Consider the following 16,813-nt stretch of genomic DNA (forward strand, 5'->3'; position numbering starts at 1 on the left):
CCGCGTTTGGGGAAATCTGACTTTGTGGTGAAAAAGGGCAAGTCGTGTCAAAAGAGCGGTCAGAATCGCGAAGCCCGCGATTCCGAATGAATAATTGAGGCTCGGCGGCGTATCATAGGCCGCCCATATATTTGGGATTTAATCGATTCTCCAACGGGGGAGGAGAGTATGACTTTTCCCGGAAATTTCTATCCAGAGGTACCGTTTCCCCGTTCCCCAAATTTACGATTAGGGGGCGGATAAAAGTTCCTCGCCCCACGGGGAGGAAATAAAAAGGTCGAACCCTAGTCCATTTCGGTCAAAGCATCGCCGGAACATTCCCTTAAGCCACTAGGTCTATGTACACGTATACAGCACTCGTTCCGAGTTAACATTGGGTCGTTTCGTTTGATAACGTTTCATTTAGCGGGCCGCAAAATCTCGACGCCCCGGCCGGTGGAGGACGGCCTGCAAAAATGACAAAACAATTGCCGCGCATTTATTCCGACCGCCAAAAAGGTCTGATCCTAAATCCTAAAAAGTGGAGGTCCGGCATTTGTCCAGGCCATCTCCTTCTTTTTCGTCGCTTTACTTCAGGAAAATAATGCCGGCGACTCTTTTGCCATTTTCCAAGCCACTCCAATCCTTATCGACCTCCTGACCCTGTTTTTCCAGCCCTAACCTAAAAACGTGAATATCTTGTAGGTTAGGGCACGGCGTTTGTCTCCGGAGACGGCGACTGCGATATCGATCGTTAATTTATAGACAAATGGGATGGACCTGCCTCAGTTTTTCCGGAAATATTCCCGTTCTCAAACTTCCAAGTTCACTGGCGAAAACGGGATACAAGAGTGTACGGCTCCCATAGTTTCACGATCAGCGTGTTCCGACCTCTCCGCTCGGACCTCCCACGTGACCACTGAGCGCATCGGATCGACGGGTATGCGAATGCCTCGAAGTAAACTGAACTATTTAAGCGACCCTAGGCTTCCGGACTCACCTCCGACCTCTAATTTCGCCTAATTATCCTCCCCGGGTACGACTGGTTGCTCGATCGGCATTCCAGTCGGCGTCGCGAGTGCGTAAAACTCGTCGAAACTCGCGAACCGGTTGCCTCACCTACCTACGCGGCCGCCATCTTGGATCGTTTCGAGAAATCGACTTCAAGAATCTCGAGACATCGAACCGATCTAGCAGCCAAAAAGTCGGCATCGCTTAAGATCACCGCTTTTAAAAATTCGGAAATATGTAACAAGCACTGTGTTTAATAATTATTATTTCCTAAGCATTCATTTAAGAACTGAATGATGCATCGATCAATATCACGAACAGTTATATTCCATACGCTAAGTAAAAAGGTTAAAAGAGCCCGTCGAAATTTTGACAGAAAATTAATGAAACAAATTCTACCGTATCCAGATATACGCACAACCATGAGGCCGGTATCAAAATCCCATTTACTACACCGACCCGAAAAAGTGTACTACTACATATTTTTTTCAAATTCAAAAACGTGAATAAAAATACAAAACTTGTAGAAATTCCTCAAATTTCATAAATATCGTTACGCATCTCTGCTTCGGAAATGTTTTATACCTAAATAACAACCTCCTCATAAAACTAAATTTCCTAGGTCATAATCATTGAAGGCAGGACCTCTCGCACATTTGCCCGAAAAAATCGGCATTAACACTAAAACTACCAAGCTCGATCAAAATAACTGGTTTTAAATAGCCCACCACGGGCAAAACAAATTCACCGGTAGTTCTAGTGTTAAATCGACGTTGACTTCCCATCACTAAAAAGGTACTTTGATCCACCGTGCGATAAGTGGCGCAGGTTTGCGGGTACCACTAAATTTGCAAATAAAAGAAAATGTGATTTTCACGTTAGCCGAAAACTCACCGTTGGCAAGTGGGGAATTTTTCGAGGGTAACGCTTACTTTGCAAATAATAATAAAATAAGAAATATGATTCTTAGACGACCCGCGGACTCAGCATTGACTAATGGCACATTTTTCACGGGTAACATTAATTTTGTAGATAAAAAAAAAAATGATTTTCCGGACAAGGACTCACCGTTGGAGAGGAGCAGCAGCAGAGCGACGGCCACGAGGGAGAAATCCACGTGGCCGGACGGGGCCCGGCGCGTCCTTCTCGCGAGCGGCCGAATCGCGGGGATCGGCCGCATGGTGGCGCCGGCGTCGCTCCCGATCGGGGACGCTCTAAAGTCCGCGCGCAGTGCTCGGCTCCCGGCACCTGACCGCGACACCTTATCGGCGACCTCGCACTCTAAGCGCTTAAGGGAGACTGCCGGCTCAACCGAAATCTCGCGCTTCCCTCGTGCGTTTCCGGCGGGCGTCGGGCGGCTCCGCTACCCCCGCGCGCCCGGCGCGAGCCGACCGCAGGCCGCGCTCCAGGAGCGCGTTCTCCACCCCGCCCGTCGCGGCCGACCGGCGCGACCGGCGCGACCGGCGCGACCGTCGACCCGCGGGTCGCGCAACCCTCAAAGAGCGACCCGGCCAACTGCGCCCCGACGCTAGATCGAATGCCGAAATGCAACCCCCGGGAAACAGGAAGCGCCTTTTCGCGGACCTTTCGCCCCGGGACTTAGAAGGCACGTCCCCGGCGAACGTCAGCGATTTTTTTACCGGCGCCTACTTCCGCGACCGCGACATCCATTCCGTAGAACTCCTTTCTACGGGAACAATCGCGACCGGTACTCCCATTAGGAATCGATAACGACAAGGGTCACGAGTCGTGGGGTGATTTTCACGTGGAGCGCCTTCTACCCCCGAACCGACCCTTTGTCAAAAGAGGGCGGCAGGGCCGACCCTCGAAAAGCGAGCCCGACTAACAAGGGAAAAAGGAAAGTAAGTCCACCTTCTTTCGCCGGGCCTTTCACTGCCTCGGTGGCTGACAAACCGAGAGACCTGCTGGACTGTATCTGCTATCGGCGAACATCGTTTGGACGATACGCCCGGGAAGGTACGCGTCAATGGAACGGGAACCGACCCCTAGGAGCTGGTCCCCAGCCCTAGGGCGACGGAGGCGACGACCCCTCACAAACCCACCGACAATCCTCAAAGAACTATTCTTTGGCCACCGGTGAGACCGGATCAAATACCGGAAGCAGTGCTCAGAAAACGAGGCATCTCATTACCTGGAATTTCGATCAGTCGGAGCATTGTTTCCGAATTTTTGAGGCAATGAATACCGAAGGTATCCACCCTGCCCTTAGATAATAGCTGGTGTCGGTCGTTTCAGGGCAAAACGCGACGAAGTGCGCCGGCAGACCGGTCGATCGACTGCCTTTCCGGGTGCGGGTTTACCTGGACGTCATCGGAAACGTCGCTTATGAAGAGCGTGTTCCCTAACCCGTCATCGGCGGTCAGGGCTACAACCGACCACCGATGTCACCCTCCAAAGGCCAGCCAGGTCGCGCGACCCTCAAAGAGGGAAATCCACCAGCCGGGCCTCCGGATCGACGTCGAATCTGGATTTTCCAGGATTTTTTTCGCATTTCCAAATCGGCATCCTAGATAAGGTATCGGGGAAACCCTGGCAGAGGGTGAATGTCGCGATTTTCTCCAGCGGCACCCCGGCTCCCGCTCGGCAAGCGACGTAAGTGGCACTTTGAATGTTCTTTGAGCCCCGAAAATAGAGAGAAACGGGTAAACCGGGATTCGGTGAGACCGGAAACGCTTGAACGAAGGCCCCGATAACCGTTCTTTAAAATCCACAACCTGGAGAGGATATTTCCCGGAGAAAGCATCGAAACGCGTATCGCGACCCGCGACCACCGACGTCAGCTCCCAAAGGCGAATCGAGGGTGGCAACCCTCAAAGAGCAACCCTGACTAACTACCCGTCGACGCCAGATCGAATCCTGAAACGCAGGTCCCCGGAAAGGCGAGTTTCCACGGAAAATGGAACGCGAGAGATGACTTCTTCGCCGCTCGACGGGCTCTCTCTTTCCGGGATTTCCTCCTTTTTCCGGGGCGCCGAGTCGATACGCGATTTCGACCCCGCTTTCGGTAGGGGGTTCCGGTTCTACCTTACAATGTTCTTAGGAATACTACGGAAGTGGGCACTAATCTAGAAGCCGAGGAGTCGTACGTCTTCTTAAGCCGAACCCAATGGGAGAAACGGACCACTGTGCGACCACTATCGTGGCTGCTTTTTAAAGACATAAATAATTTCCCATATTTTATGGTATGCTTCTGTGCGGGGTAAAAATCTGGATCAAGGGAGGAATTACCAAAAGTTGCTCAAAATGGAATTTTTCGACCTGGGTAGTTACAAATTATTCGTCAATCCTGCTTTTCAAAGGCACAAATAATTTCCCATATTTCGTTGTATGCTTCTCTGCAGGGTGAAAATCTGGATTAAGGGAGGAATTATCAAGAGTTCGTTACAATGGAATTTTTCGACCTGGGTGGTTACAAATTATTCGTCAATCCTACTTTTCAAAGGCACAAATAATTTCCCATATTTTGTGGCATGCTTCTGTGCGGGGTAAAAATCTGGATCAAGGGGGAATTATCAGGAGTTGGTTAATATGGAATTTTTCGACCTGGATCGTTACAAATTATTCGTTAATCCTGGTTGCGATTTATTTGGGGTTCGAGGGGTGCGTTAAAACGACGGCACCGGTAATGCGACCGTTCGGGGAAAGGAACACCCCCTACGTTTGGAAAGTTGGACATTCGGGGAACTTGCCGACGTGAAACGTTTCCGGGGGTGGTTTTTTCTGCTCGCGGAAATCAATTCCGCCGAGGCCTGCGTTCCCCCTCGTCGGTGGAATTAGTTCGACTCGGAGAGGAGGGAAAAAAAAAAAATGGGGGGGCGGAAAGTTTCGGAGTTTATTTATCGTCCTCGATATCGAACGGCGCAGCTGTTTGGAGATTTGTGGGGGCGGTCGGCTAAGCTAATTAAAATATCCCTATTGCGGATGCCACATCAAAGTCAGCAACAAGTATCGACTCTCTGACTTGAACATCGAGTCCCCTCGGCCCAGTCGGCTTCTGATATAAAACCCGATTACACGCAGTCGGTACTCTTCCTGTCGAGTGCAAACTGCGCCCTGAACTTGTCCGAAAGAACTGGAAAGTAATTCCGATAAATACTGGAACGCAATTGCATCCATTGCACCCCTGGAATTTCTTCAGAATTTAGACCCGCGTAGATTTCCTTCGTGGAGGATTTCTTCTAACGTTCAGATTTAATTTCTGATCATATTCCGATCCATCGGTAGACCCCATATCTTACTTGCCTGCAGCTCGCTAATGCAACTGCATCCAGTACGTGCATGCTGAAGATAATGCCGAAGTACGTCAAACATTATGCCGTTAGAAATCAATTTCAATTCATACGCCGGCCTCCGAAATTCATTGCGCTGGAACAATTCCTAATGCTATAATACGCCTAGACGTGTTCAATGATTCAACGATCGATACCGATTTCAGATTTTATAGGGGATTAGCCAAAGCCACCGTGCCAAGTGAATTAGTAATGCATCGCCTCCGCGGCCCTTTTCCTCGAGTAAATCGAAAGACAGTCAGACATTAAATCGAAAGAAACTTCGCGATTTTCACCCCGTTAAAGTGAAATTCGTCATGGTTCCCTTGAAAGTGATTTTATTTTACGAGCCCAGGGGAGCCCGGAAGTGTCGGGGCTCCCCTGTAAAACGTCCAAACTTTCGGAGCACTTGTCAAACTTATTGTTAGTTTCGTGGCCCATTTCGGGGAAGTGCTCGGCCTGGCTCTTTGTTCTCGGTGGAATTTCACGGGAAGCGTATAAATTTTGCGGTTTCTATCTTATTGTGCCCTGCTAGCTAGACCTTGCCATGCACCTACCGAGCGAGTGAAATCGTTGACGTTCAGAAGCTCGGGGACTAAACAGACGTTCTACATAATTCTACGTAAACGTTGCTTTAGAGGGTGCGCTCCCTTTCCATTTTCTCCCGGAAACTTGCAGCCACTTTTTCGAAGAAGTGGAAAATTTTGATGGGTAGACGCAGAGGATGCAATTGACGTGGCCGTGAAGAGTGCAACGTGGGTTAACCGGGGTGAAACATGACGCAGACTTCGAGATCGATTTCCAGGCCGGTGAGAAAAATATCTAAACTGTAAACCCAGCTCCATATTCCGTGCTGCACATTTTTATTTACCGCGTGAAATACTCGGGGACGGTTTCAATGAATTTGCCCTTTAATATTTCCGCGGCGATAATGGAAGATCGCGAGTTGGGAAGCAGTCCGCAGTCCTTATTGAAATATGAGGGAGTGGACGAAATTAATGTATGATTGTCGCGGTGCATCAGCTAGTAAAAATGAGACACTTTAATCTACGTAATGCATCAAGGGGAGAGAACGTAAGGAAAAGAGTTTTTCCTTGCCTTCGATGGAGGGAAATGGCGCGTTATGTGGAAAGTCCCCGTGAACGTGATCTTAAAATCTTAAACATATGGGCGAGAAATTTTTGATAAATATTAAAAATGAGGAATTTATTCATGAACAGTCCGAGGGCAACGCCACCCTAGTATCGGGGTCCCAACCGAGTCTTCATCCCCCTGATGATGTACTTCCAACCCCCACGTAAACCTGCTTTCCTGTGCATCGGTAGGCTACCCCTTGAGGTAATGCAGGGAACGTTTATAAACCCGTCGATAAGTCTAATAAAAAATAAGGCAGATTGATAAGGCCTTTTATCAAAATGCCAATAACCCTACCAAGGTAAAATTTCCACGGATCGCCGGGAAAGTGCAGCAATTTCACGTAACCCCTCGTGGTAACTTTGTTTACGGTTTCCTATTATTTGACACATCCAGTAAAAAGTGACAGCGAAATCCAACCACGAGGATTTCCAGTTCACGTGTCAACAGGGTCAATATACATGAAAGGGAGGTAGTAAGTTAAAAGATGAACCATTTATTTACGTATAAATTGATTACACATGAAGCGAGCACTTCATCTTGATATTTTTACTCCGCCATTGTTTCGCAACGAATCGCGTCGAGTCTCTATCCAACTAACACAGTTTAATACTTTGGCTTAGTCACTACTTTTCGACTAGTTTCATACTATCACAATAAAAAAAGGAAGGACTTACGTCCCACCTCGAGTCAGATAAGACGCGCTACAGTAGAGAGGATACAAAAATGCGCCAAGTTCGCCTTAGATAGTAGGAATGTAAGTCGATGACGTGATGCTGCTCCTGAGCAGGGTGTCAGAAGTGTGATGACTGTTGGAACCCTTACGAGAACCCCGTTTATGGGGGTGGAGATTTAAGGGCGGTAAATTGGGGTTCTCGATTCGGGTTGGAGAACTGACGTGAGGACGCAGAGTTCCTCTGTGCGTTCCGAAATTACCTGGAACAAATTCATTGCACTTGGCGCGAAACTCCAGAGAGTTCCTTGACACCTTTTCCGACAACCATGAACGTGACTCGATTTTTTATGTTCACAGAAAATTCTACGATAAGCTCGTCACCTGTTTCATTGGGCTCCGACACGTCGTCCAACTGATAGTACTCCGATCTGACCGAAAGCGGCTCCTCGTAGTCGACAAATGCAGTGTTATCGAACGCTTTGTCATCTTTCGGCCGAGGCCGAGCAGGGGAGACAACAGGTGGTTCCACATAAGTCTGAACAAAATTAAAAAAAATATACATATTTATATATAAATTGAGTGGCTATGTAGAATGAATGGTTACATTATATATAAATAGTTAGCTGCAAAAGCCTTTACCTGTTCGGGCGGGGTCGCTGAGCATGCACGTTTATGGAACTGTCCATTATTGATAGTCTCATAAGTGTGTTCCAGGTAATGTCTCGTGGTTCCTCGAGGAGTAAGAGTAGCCCACATTACTCTGCTGTCTTGCATGGCATCCGTGGTGCAAGGATAGAGTACCGCCTCGTTCTGTATTCTTCCAGATTTACTCTGCAATCCGGACTTCGTTCCAGGGATCGAGATCGCGCCATTTTTTCCACCCCCGTTACTGGAATTGAAAAAGTTATCCAATCGGCCACGCGGTATAACACAAGGTAATAAATGTGCCCATAATGATGAAAGTGATCTAAGTCATATATTTTTTGTTTCGAAATTACATTGAATTAATTTCGTTTGAAATAATATGGCGTGAAATAACTGATAAACTCATTTTTTTTTTTAATTTTGACTTAGACCACTTTCATAATTATGGGCACAAATGATAAATCTACTCACAATTCGCACTTTAAAAGTAGCGTCGCCAGAATAATGCCGATAAAGATCACCCCCGCGCAGGAGGAAATTAGAACTAGCAACCAGGTGTCGTCGAACACTGTACCTGTAATGAGATCACCTCTGTTAATACATATTCAGAATTATCCTATTTATCACTTGAAGCGAGGTGAACTGGAAAGGGGCAATTAATTTTCTCCCGCGACCACCGGACGAAATGCACGTTTCGGGTGAGAATATTTTCGAGGTAAATTGTTGATTGACCTTGTTGAGGCATCTCAATGTATTGCACACCTTCGGACCGCCAGTCGCAAAAATGCCTACAGGGACTGTCATTGAGATGCAACGGAAATGGCGCGACTTCGGAGCCTGGATAAAAATCGGAGCCGTGTTGTAGAAACGCCGGGATGGGTGGTGGAGGCAAATGAAGTATCGTATCCGGTGGAGGACCCAAGGTGCACAGGGTGCAGTTGGAATTGTTCATTATTATTGCTGAGACGTCCACCCCTGTCATCTGAAAAATTTAACGGAAACACGGGTTCCTTTTTAATCCTCGGATACACATGCGGCGTTAAAGGAAATGGCAGCGAAATCGACGTCGTGGTAAATTTAGAGCAGTGTCCGGGAACTCGAAATTATGAAATTAATGTGAAATTATCCCTTACCATTGATTGAGAACCTAGTCCGACGACAGCATTGAACCGACTCCTGGCATTTCGGAGCGGTACGCGCATGCGCCATAATATTGACCAGGGAGAGAGTATCACATGTACATGAACTTACACTTGACGTACAATTTCTTCGTAAGATCTCATTAAAAATGCCCGATAAATGATTAAACGTTGACTGTTAATAATAAATACACAATGAAAGATTTTATTTTATCACATCTGTAATCGTGTTGTAAAATAAATAACGCCCTCGATGTTATTACCTATTCGTTTGTAGCTACGTTGTGTCGCATTAATTAATCCGAATGTCACCCTTCTCATTAATTCATTGCGTTTTCGATAGGTAATTTAAATACCAAATTTGTTTGGAAAATAAATGAGAGCAAGGTATTATAAATTCTATCAGAAAAACATTTATTTCATGTGAATCGTAAATTTATTTCACCGTTTCAAACGGTGCATTTCCTTTGTTCTTTGAAACCGTGATTTTTTACCTTTTCGATTATTCAGTTTTGTCAAAGGATACGTTTTACCATGGGATCCTTGGAAATTATTTTAAAGGTCGGAAGAGCAGCCGATAGAGGTCCTGCCAACCCTTACCAGACGTTACCGCCCTCTACCCCATCTAGAAATCTGTTTCATCCCAGATTCAGTCGGTAAAGATATCAATAAAATGATTATTTCCATTATACACCTTGTTATTTATCACAGCAATTTTTCATTCACGTCTACCTAAATTACCATTTAAAATTCCCTCGTAAATTTCCACCCTTGAAGAACTGCATCCTGTTACAGAAATTCTCGATGTTCCCAAGATAACCAGACACCAAATTTATTAATATCATTAAACCAATTGACAACTGGGTCATCATCATTTAAAGAAAACGATGTCACGGCATCAACGCATGTTAAATTATTAAAACCGAGTTCAGCTTCTAAATGAAATGCAGCTGAATATTTCATCTGAGATTTATTGCGAGAGATCATTTCGGAGATTATTCCCTCGCCCTCAGTAGCCAGGGTCACTGGTCTGGATAACTTTCTGAGATGCACATTTGCCAACTTGCCCCCAGTTACCGACTGTGTACGACAGTCTGCCACACCGACGACAGGTCATACGAATTTATCATCCCCCAGTGCAGCTAAGCCCAGGTGGTAGATGCGACCATCGTCGCACAGGCACGACTTGGCGTTGCACCCTCCTCGAAACTTCCCAAAGACACATACATGCAAGAACGAGCTCGATCCTTCAAGCCCAAGTCAGAAATCTTCCCCTAGCACACCCTCCCCAAAAATCGGGAGAAAACGATCCGCGGTCGCAAAAATTGGGAGAAAATTCTAAAATCAGATGCGAAGAGTCAGGGGTGGAATTAACGAAGGATCATGATAGGAAGTCGAAAACGTCCGTAGAGGGTTCGAGGGTTGATCAGCATGCGACGAGGCAGGGTGGTGCGAGTTAGGCCGGAGTGACGCTATTCAGGCCCGAGTCTGCGGCTTGGGGGTGCATCGTGACTGGCGGGGTGTTAAAGGGAGCGAAGGGGTTGAATGTGGCCCGAATGTACGGCGACGGCGCTTCCCGAGATGAGGCACGTTGTTTTCTCCGAAGAATATGGATTTTATGCATGAATAAAGAGAGAGGAGAGCAACTCGCGAGCCCCAGGCGGGACCGCCTCGCCACCTACCCCCGCAACTTCAGACGACTAATTCACAGGCCGCGTGCCGCATCCTTCGCCGACGTGCACCCCATAAATATACATGGGCCTCGACATAGCCGGAGAAATGCCGGGCGCACGCCGATATCATTTTTCGCTTTTTCGAGAGCCCCGGAAACCCGTCCGCGACATGTCCCGATCCCCCAGCTGACATTCAGACGCCTGACCGCGCACCCCCCCGGAGGGGTACAGAGCAAAACTCCGTCCCACGTCAAGGGGGAAACTCGGAATATCTCGCGAAAGAGAGGGAAAGGTACCTCGGAAAAAATTTCCCCACGTCCCGGAGATGGAGAAAATACCTCCTGATAAGGTTATCCGGAAGTTAATATCGGGCGCTGCTTGAAATTCTGATATTTCCTGGACGGAGCCGACAGTTAGCGGCAATAAAATTCTCCCGAGGCGATTCGGGGCTCAGGACGATAAAAATATCTCCGGAGGCAATATATCGAACACCGGTGGTTTCTTCTCGAGCGATGCTGCCGTGTCTTCCCGTTTGACAGGTGAAACGTTCCGGCAGACAGGTAGACGCCTACAACCGCGAAGGAGTTCAGGGCTTCCTGCGAATAACGCAGGAAATTTGATTTCATTCTTGTCGGCGGCGCGTCGGTTAAATTCGCCCGACCGATACCGCGACTTCCCCCCGGGGAAGGGAAATTTATGAATTAAAGTAAGATCGGACGGATTTTATCGTCGGGCTCTGGCAGTTTCTGTGGTAGTTCCTCGCTTCTTGCCCAGGTCGCCTCGGTACGTCGAGAACGCGACTTCCAGGGGATCCGGGACGGCGGGAGAAGTCGGGAACCGAGGAAGTAAGTTCCGCCGGGCTCTCGGAAAATTACGGGAATATTTCAGGAGGCAATACATCGATGCTTCTTCCCGGGACAGCCGCGTCTTCCCGGCTGACAGGTGAAACCTTCCCCGGGAAACCGGGAAGACGCGTCGACTCGCGATCGAGGAGTCGTCCCCCGGTTTCGCCCCCTTTGTCGGGACCGTTTTAATGGCGAACACTTTCAATAAAAGCGGTGCACCTCCTGGGAGAATATACCGGCATTTAAAGAATTCCAGAATGAATTTCCAGAGCCGACGTCTCGTCCTCCCGGCCCCTTGGAGCCGCTCTCGAGGCGGCACAAGGATCGCGATGAAATGGTTTTGTGCTCCTCAATAGGAGCCGCGAGTGCAGGTATTTTCCCCGGCAAGATGGCGCCCCCTCTTCCCCGGGCTCGCGAATCAAAGGGTAATTTCGCGGCCCACGTGGATTAACTCGGATCTGGCCGAGCTCTCACCTCCGTCAAAAGCGCGGCCGAAGCTTAATCTTCGAGCGACGACGTTGAATGCCCCTCCGGATTGAGCCGCAGGAATTCAAATTCAAACTCGGTTTGCGTTTTAAGGCCCTGAGTCTGGAGGTACGTCGAGTCTTCCCCCAGATCCCGTCTTCCGCCGAGTAAAAGTGCACCGAGGCACGAAGTGTCCGTAAAATTCTGAGATACGCATCCCTCAAAGGGATGCGGCATAATTAATAACCCATAATTACGACCCACTGGGAAATTAGCATGCGATAGTTAGACGCGCGTTTCTACGCCAAAGACCGGGGAATTAATTATTCTCGGCTTGTCAAAATATTGACAGGTGTGCTCGGGGTCGTTGCACCTTTTTTTTCCGGTTTACAGGCTCTAGTAATCGCCGCGTAATTGCGACAATTCCTTTCGGGGATGATTATTCGGGTCTAATTTTTGGGGACGCTCGTCGCCCCCGGCCGGAGCAGGTGGAGTTGTGTAATTAATCGGAGCCCCGCAATTAAGAGTTGGCCAATTACCGGAGTGTCGGGAACTCTGTTCGGCGACTCGGTGATACTACCGCGTATCATTTGGTCTTTGATGTTGTTTCGCGCAACGCATGACCCTATGCTCCGTCCGAGTTTGGCGTTAGTTTGTAGGAATAATATGACACCATTAGAGAGGCGGTCGTTCCAGCGCGCCTGGGGGTGCTCGCATTAAACGAAGCCGCCATGTCGGAGGTGGGCGATTTTCCCGATGTCTGCACAGTAACATCGGACACGGCACCGTAAACTCGCTTTCATTTATTCACTCGGCCAAGACTTGCCGAACATAACCCTCGGGGGTACTCTTCAGGGCTCGTTCGGAGCAGTCTCTCGCGCCATCAATTTTGAAGCGCAATCTTAAGAGAGATATTAAACCCGCGAGCTGCCTTCCGATCTCGTCCGTCTCTCGAATTGCGAGCATCGGCAGGGGTGAAAATCCTCAGGCACGAGGCAGGGGAGTCGTAAAACCGGGGGAAACGACGTTACGCGACAATCCTGCATTCAGGGGTAAATATAAAAAATGCTCCCCACCCCTCGGGGCGATTAAAATTACTCGGTGTTTCATGCCGACGCCGCCCCTTTCCCCCTCGAGTTTATTTATTATTTATTTCCCAGACCCCCAGGAGATGTCCCGAGCCTGAAAATCCTTCGACCACCCCGGGAGCCACGTTATCGTCCCTCGATTCGACATCCACCTTGCACAGTGTTTATTAAAACGACGCACGGCGCGTCTAGGGGGCTCCCCGATGAACCGGGGGGGTGCACAATCGCGGCTACGGCCGAAACGCGGGATTTCTTCCCTGCGAATCCGTTGGCGCGAACCCGCGAGGGGGTGCTATTCAGAATTATCCCGCGCGGCTCGTAAATGGAATAATCAGCGACACGGGGGAGCACGGGGACACGGAATACGGAATACGGGACAGGGTGTTGTCCCGGTGGTTCCTCTGCTCGCGTGTGTCCCCATTGCTCCCGTGAACACCAGCCACCCTTGGTTGGTGCGGTGATGAATAATCACTGACTCCGCGACGAGTCGCTAAGTTGTAAGGTTGACGAGTGAAAACGGTGGGGTCGTGCGAAGTACTGGAAACGAGGCGCCACGAGACAAAGAGCTATTAGAACGGCCAAGTCTGCACCCCCCGTGCACCCCTGCACCCTTGCACCCCTGCACCGGGTGCAACGCGGCACGGAGCACACCGGCACACCTAGTCCCTGTGAAAGACCTCGCCCGGGGAGCGGTTCGGTCTCGATCCCCGTGAATCTGCCACCGAGGGGGTAAAACCTCACGAATTCCCTCGGAAACCCACCCCTCGTTCGCGACGTACGACGTCCAACCCGTTAGAAAATATCGGGAATCGCGCGCACCAGGGGGTCGGGCACCAGATATCCGCGACTACAGGGTTCCGAGTGAACCCAGAGAAACTACCCCTGCGAACACTGGGTATTATGTTAAGGCGTGTACCCGTAATTACGCTCCGCTAATATGGCCTTAGGACGTGGGTCTTGCGCAGCCAGTGGGATGCAATTTAATGCCGCCGAGCACAGGGCGCACGGACGAAGGTGGAGGCGCTTAGAGATCGCAGGGGATGACGCGGTGACCGGGTGGATGTTTGGGATTTGGTTTGGGGCCTCGGAATTCGGAGAAAGGGGGTTTAGGGATGTTCTAGGGGAATTTTTCTTGGGGGAGTCTGGCAGTCGGGGGAAAAGGGGCGTCTTGTTCCGTCACACGTCCTTACCCTTAGGAGATTACCTTCCGGGTGCCCTTCGGGTCCTGAGGTAAGTTAATCTCAGGGCCGATCCGATCGGCTCCCGCGTACCGGAAACGAGAAATTTCTTGCGTCTTGCCGGCAATGGGTATGGCTCTGGGAGATGAGGAGCCGCGAGATGAGGAGGCTCGAGCTGCCTGGAAGCTGCGTCCGGGGGTGGGTGATGGTACTTTCAGACGCAAATCGCAAATGTTCCGGAGAACAGGATAATCGGATAATCAGCCAGACTGCTCCGTCTCCGCTCGCTATTTCCAATACTCCGCCTTGCCCCTGACATCACCGAATAAATCGGGGATGAAATACAAACGAAAGAATATCATCCCCGGGTAAATAGATCCGCGAAGTTACGATACCATTTTCCACCTGCATAACGGCCCTGAAAATTGTTAATAAATAAATCGACGCTTTACCCTTAACCTCCCCTTATTTTTCTCATACTTTCGCGCGTAAGGTCTCAACGATTCCCGAGGCTTCTTAGAGGTCCCCGGAAGTGCTCTTCAAGGAGGCATACTTTGGTGAATCGAAAACGCGGTTCGGGACGCGTAACCCGAGGGCACCAGTCAAGTAAGGAACTTACAATGAGCCCGGATCCATGGAAGCGTGTTTGAAAGGGTTGTATAATTATCTGCCGGTGGCGAAGAAGAAAGGGGTGCATAGACCTCAAGGCCAGAAAGAGATTTCGAGGGGCTCGGGCCACCGTCCTCCACCCTATCCTGCGATCTAAAAATTTATTACGCTGCGTTAGTGGTTTTTCAAACAATGCCCGCTCAATGGCGCGCCCCTGCGTGTACAAGTGGCCCTGCGACAATGCGCCGACAAACATCGGGGGCCGCTGTAATATTAATCGGCGTATCAGACCGCGGAAATTCATATCCACGCCGATTCGCTACTTCCTGCGAGCTCCAATTACGAGGGAACCGGATATCTTTAATGAAACGTGAGCAACCGGTAGGGCGCGATTCAAACCCCTTACCTCTCGAATGATCTACCTGGCGAGATTACGGGAAGTATGAAAAAGGGGGCAAGTCAAGCGGGAAATCCCGGAAAATTGATGTAGGACGCTCTTTTGGATCCGGAAGGTGCCCAGGTACCGTGGAGCGCTCCTAAAATTATTCATCGAGCCGCGTTTTTTGTGGAATTGCACTTTCCTTTTTTTTCTCCGATATCTGTTATCGGCCGTCGCGGAGAGGCATCGGATAACGGGGGGCGATCGCCGTCATTAATCGACCCATTTGTCCCAGAAACGTGGGACGTGGTCAGCCCTTTCACCCCTCTTATCTTATTCCGTTTGCAGGAATACGCGCCGCCAGATGGCGAGGCGGGCAAAGCGATGAGAAAAGTTCGAATCGAATAGCGCTGATACCTGGTTGCCATTAGCGATAACAACTTCGGCCCTGTCGCACCGCTCTGCATCGCAAACTGTCTGCAACTGCCAACTGCACAGTTCGATGCAAAGTTTGCGCGTCTCGCGGGTCCGCGCTCCCGAACTCGCCGACCTTCCCCGTTTCTCTCCCTCCGCGGTGCAACTACCGACTTGCAGTCAGCTAAACCATGATCCACGGTCCAAACGTCCCTTCCGAGAGGAACTGGTCAAAACCGATGAACTCCGGAATAGTATACCGACATGAGAGGAATAACACCTGAAAAACGGGGAAACTTTACCCCCCTGCGCCGATTTTCTTACATCTCTTCCATCGAGAAAATGGCTACTCCACCCGCTGAGGAACCACCAAGTGACCTGTGTCGGGTAATTACAGACCCCAAAAAATTCACGGGAACTGCGTCAACGGAACATCGCCTCGACTCGCCCACAACCTCGAGGAGGTTTAACGGATGTACTTAGAGTTGGGTCTGTTGACTTTGAAGGGACAACAGCGGAACGACTGTACCGAGTCCCCATGAGCCGGCTATTAGGGAGGGTTACCGCGACCCTAAGTGCGCCATTAAAAGTTCGCCCAATCTGGGCTGAATTTCGGGGCGCGAGCACCCCCGATCCTTTCCCGAACTCTAGTAAACCATTCGCTGACGTTTATGACTCGGTGAAACTGGGGGAAACGGACCTGGCGAGTGCTCGGATTTCGTGTTTTCAGGTCGCACCGCCGATTACGCGTCCCCTCTTCGTCGCCGACAACCGCGGGGGCGGGTAGTTGGGTTTTGTCGCAAACACGCCGTTATATCGCGCTTAACGATATAATGTACAGGTCGCGTGCGTTATAATTGTTTCGATAATTCCCAGGATGGACGTCGAGCGTGTTTACTCGTTACGGTTGCCGATATCAGAGGGGATGCGTCGATACGCGGCATAGGTGCACGTCGAGATGCACGGGGGGAGATAGGGAGGAAGAGGGACGGCAGGGAGAGGAGCACCGTGCGTTATTAATTCAGAATGGGTTTTCGGAGGAAAAATATTGTGCCCACTCTGGCCTAGACAATCCGAATATAAGCAAAACGAGTTTCGCTCTCGGTAGAATATTCGGAGCAGCCCGGTCTTCGGTCAATACACGTATATGTACGGATGTACGTATGTACGGGCGCATGTACACGTACATACGCGGCCCCCAACCTGGGAGGCGGCGTCGAAAGTGGGTGGCGTTCCTTTTTTGTACTTAGCGGCCATTCGCCTCCACGAATTTTCATATTTCCTTCCCC

At 49.8% G+C, this 16,813-nt stretch overlaps 1 protein-coding gene across 1 annotated transcript; it reads right to left on the minus strand.

The window, feature by feature from the left end:
• Positions 1-6,946: 6,946 nt before the first annotated feature.
• On the minus strand, positions 6,947-8,898 carry LOC105699658. The gene is made up of 6 exons (XM_012424804.2): positions 8,868-8,898; positions 8,467-8,716; positions 8,206-8,308; positions 7,729-7,978; positions 7,471-7,624; positions 6,947-7,349 (listed from the first exon to the last, which is right to left on the minus strand). Exons 1-6 carry the CDS (start codon positions 8,868-8,870, stop codon positions 7,156-7,158), a joined length of 954 nt encoding a protein of 317 aa, XP_012280227.1. The 5' UTR covers positions 8,871-8,898; the 3' UTR covers positions 6,947-7,155.
• Between the last annotated feature and the right edge of the window lie 7,915 nt (positions 8,899-16,813).

The sequence above is a fragment of the Orussus abietinus genome, unplaced genomic scaffold, assembly GCF_000612105.2.
Source record: "Orussus abietinus isolate OABI.00-Male unplaced genomic scaffold, Oabi_2.0 scaffold10, whole genome shotgun sequence".
NCBI lineage: Eukaryota > Metazoa > Arthropoda > Insecta > Hymenoptera > Orussidae > Orussus > Orussus abietinus.

Excerpts from the sequence above, each read along its gene's own strand:
- LOC105699658 (XM_012424804.2), bottom strand. Across the intron at positions 7,979-8,205 it reads CTACTTTTAAAGTGCGAATT|TAACGGGGGTGGAAAAAATG; the intron begins GTGAGTAGATTT and ends TTTCAATTCCAG. Across the intron at positions 7,350-7,470 it reads GTCGGAGCCCAATGAAACAG|GTAATTTCGGAACGCACAGA; the intron begins GTGACGAGCTTA and ends AATTTGTTCCAG.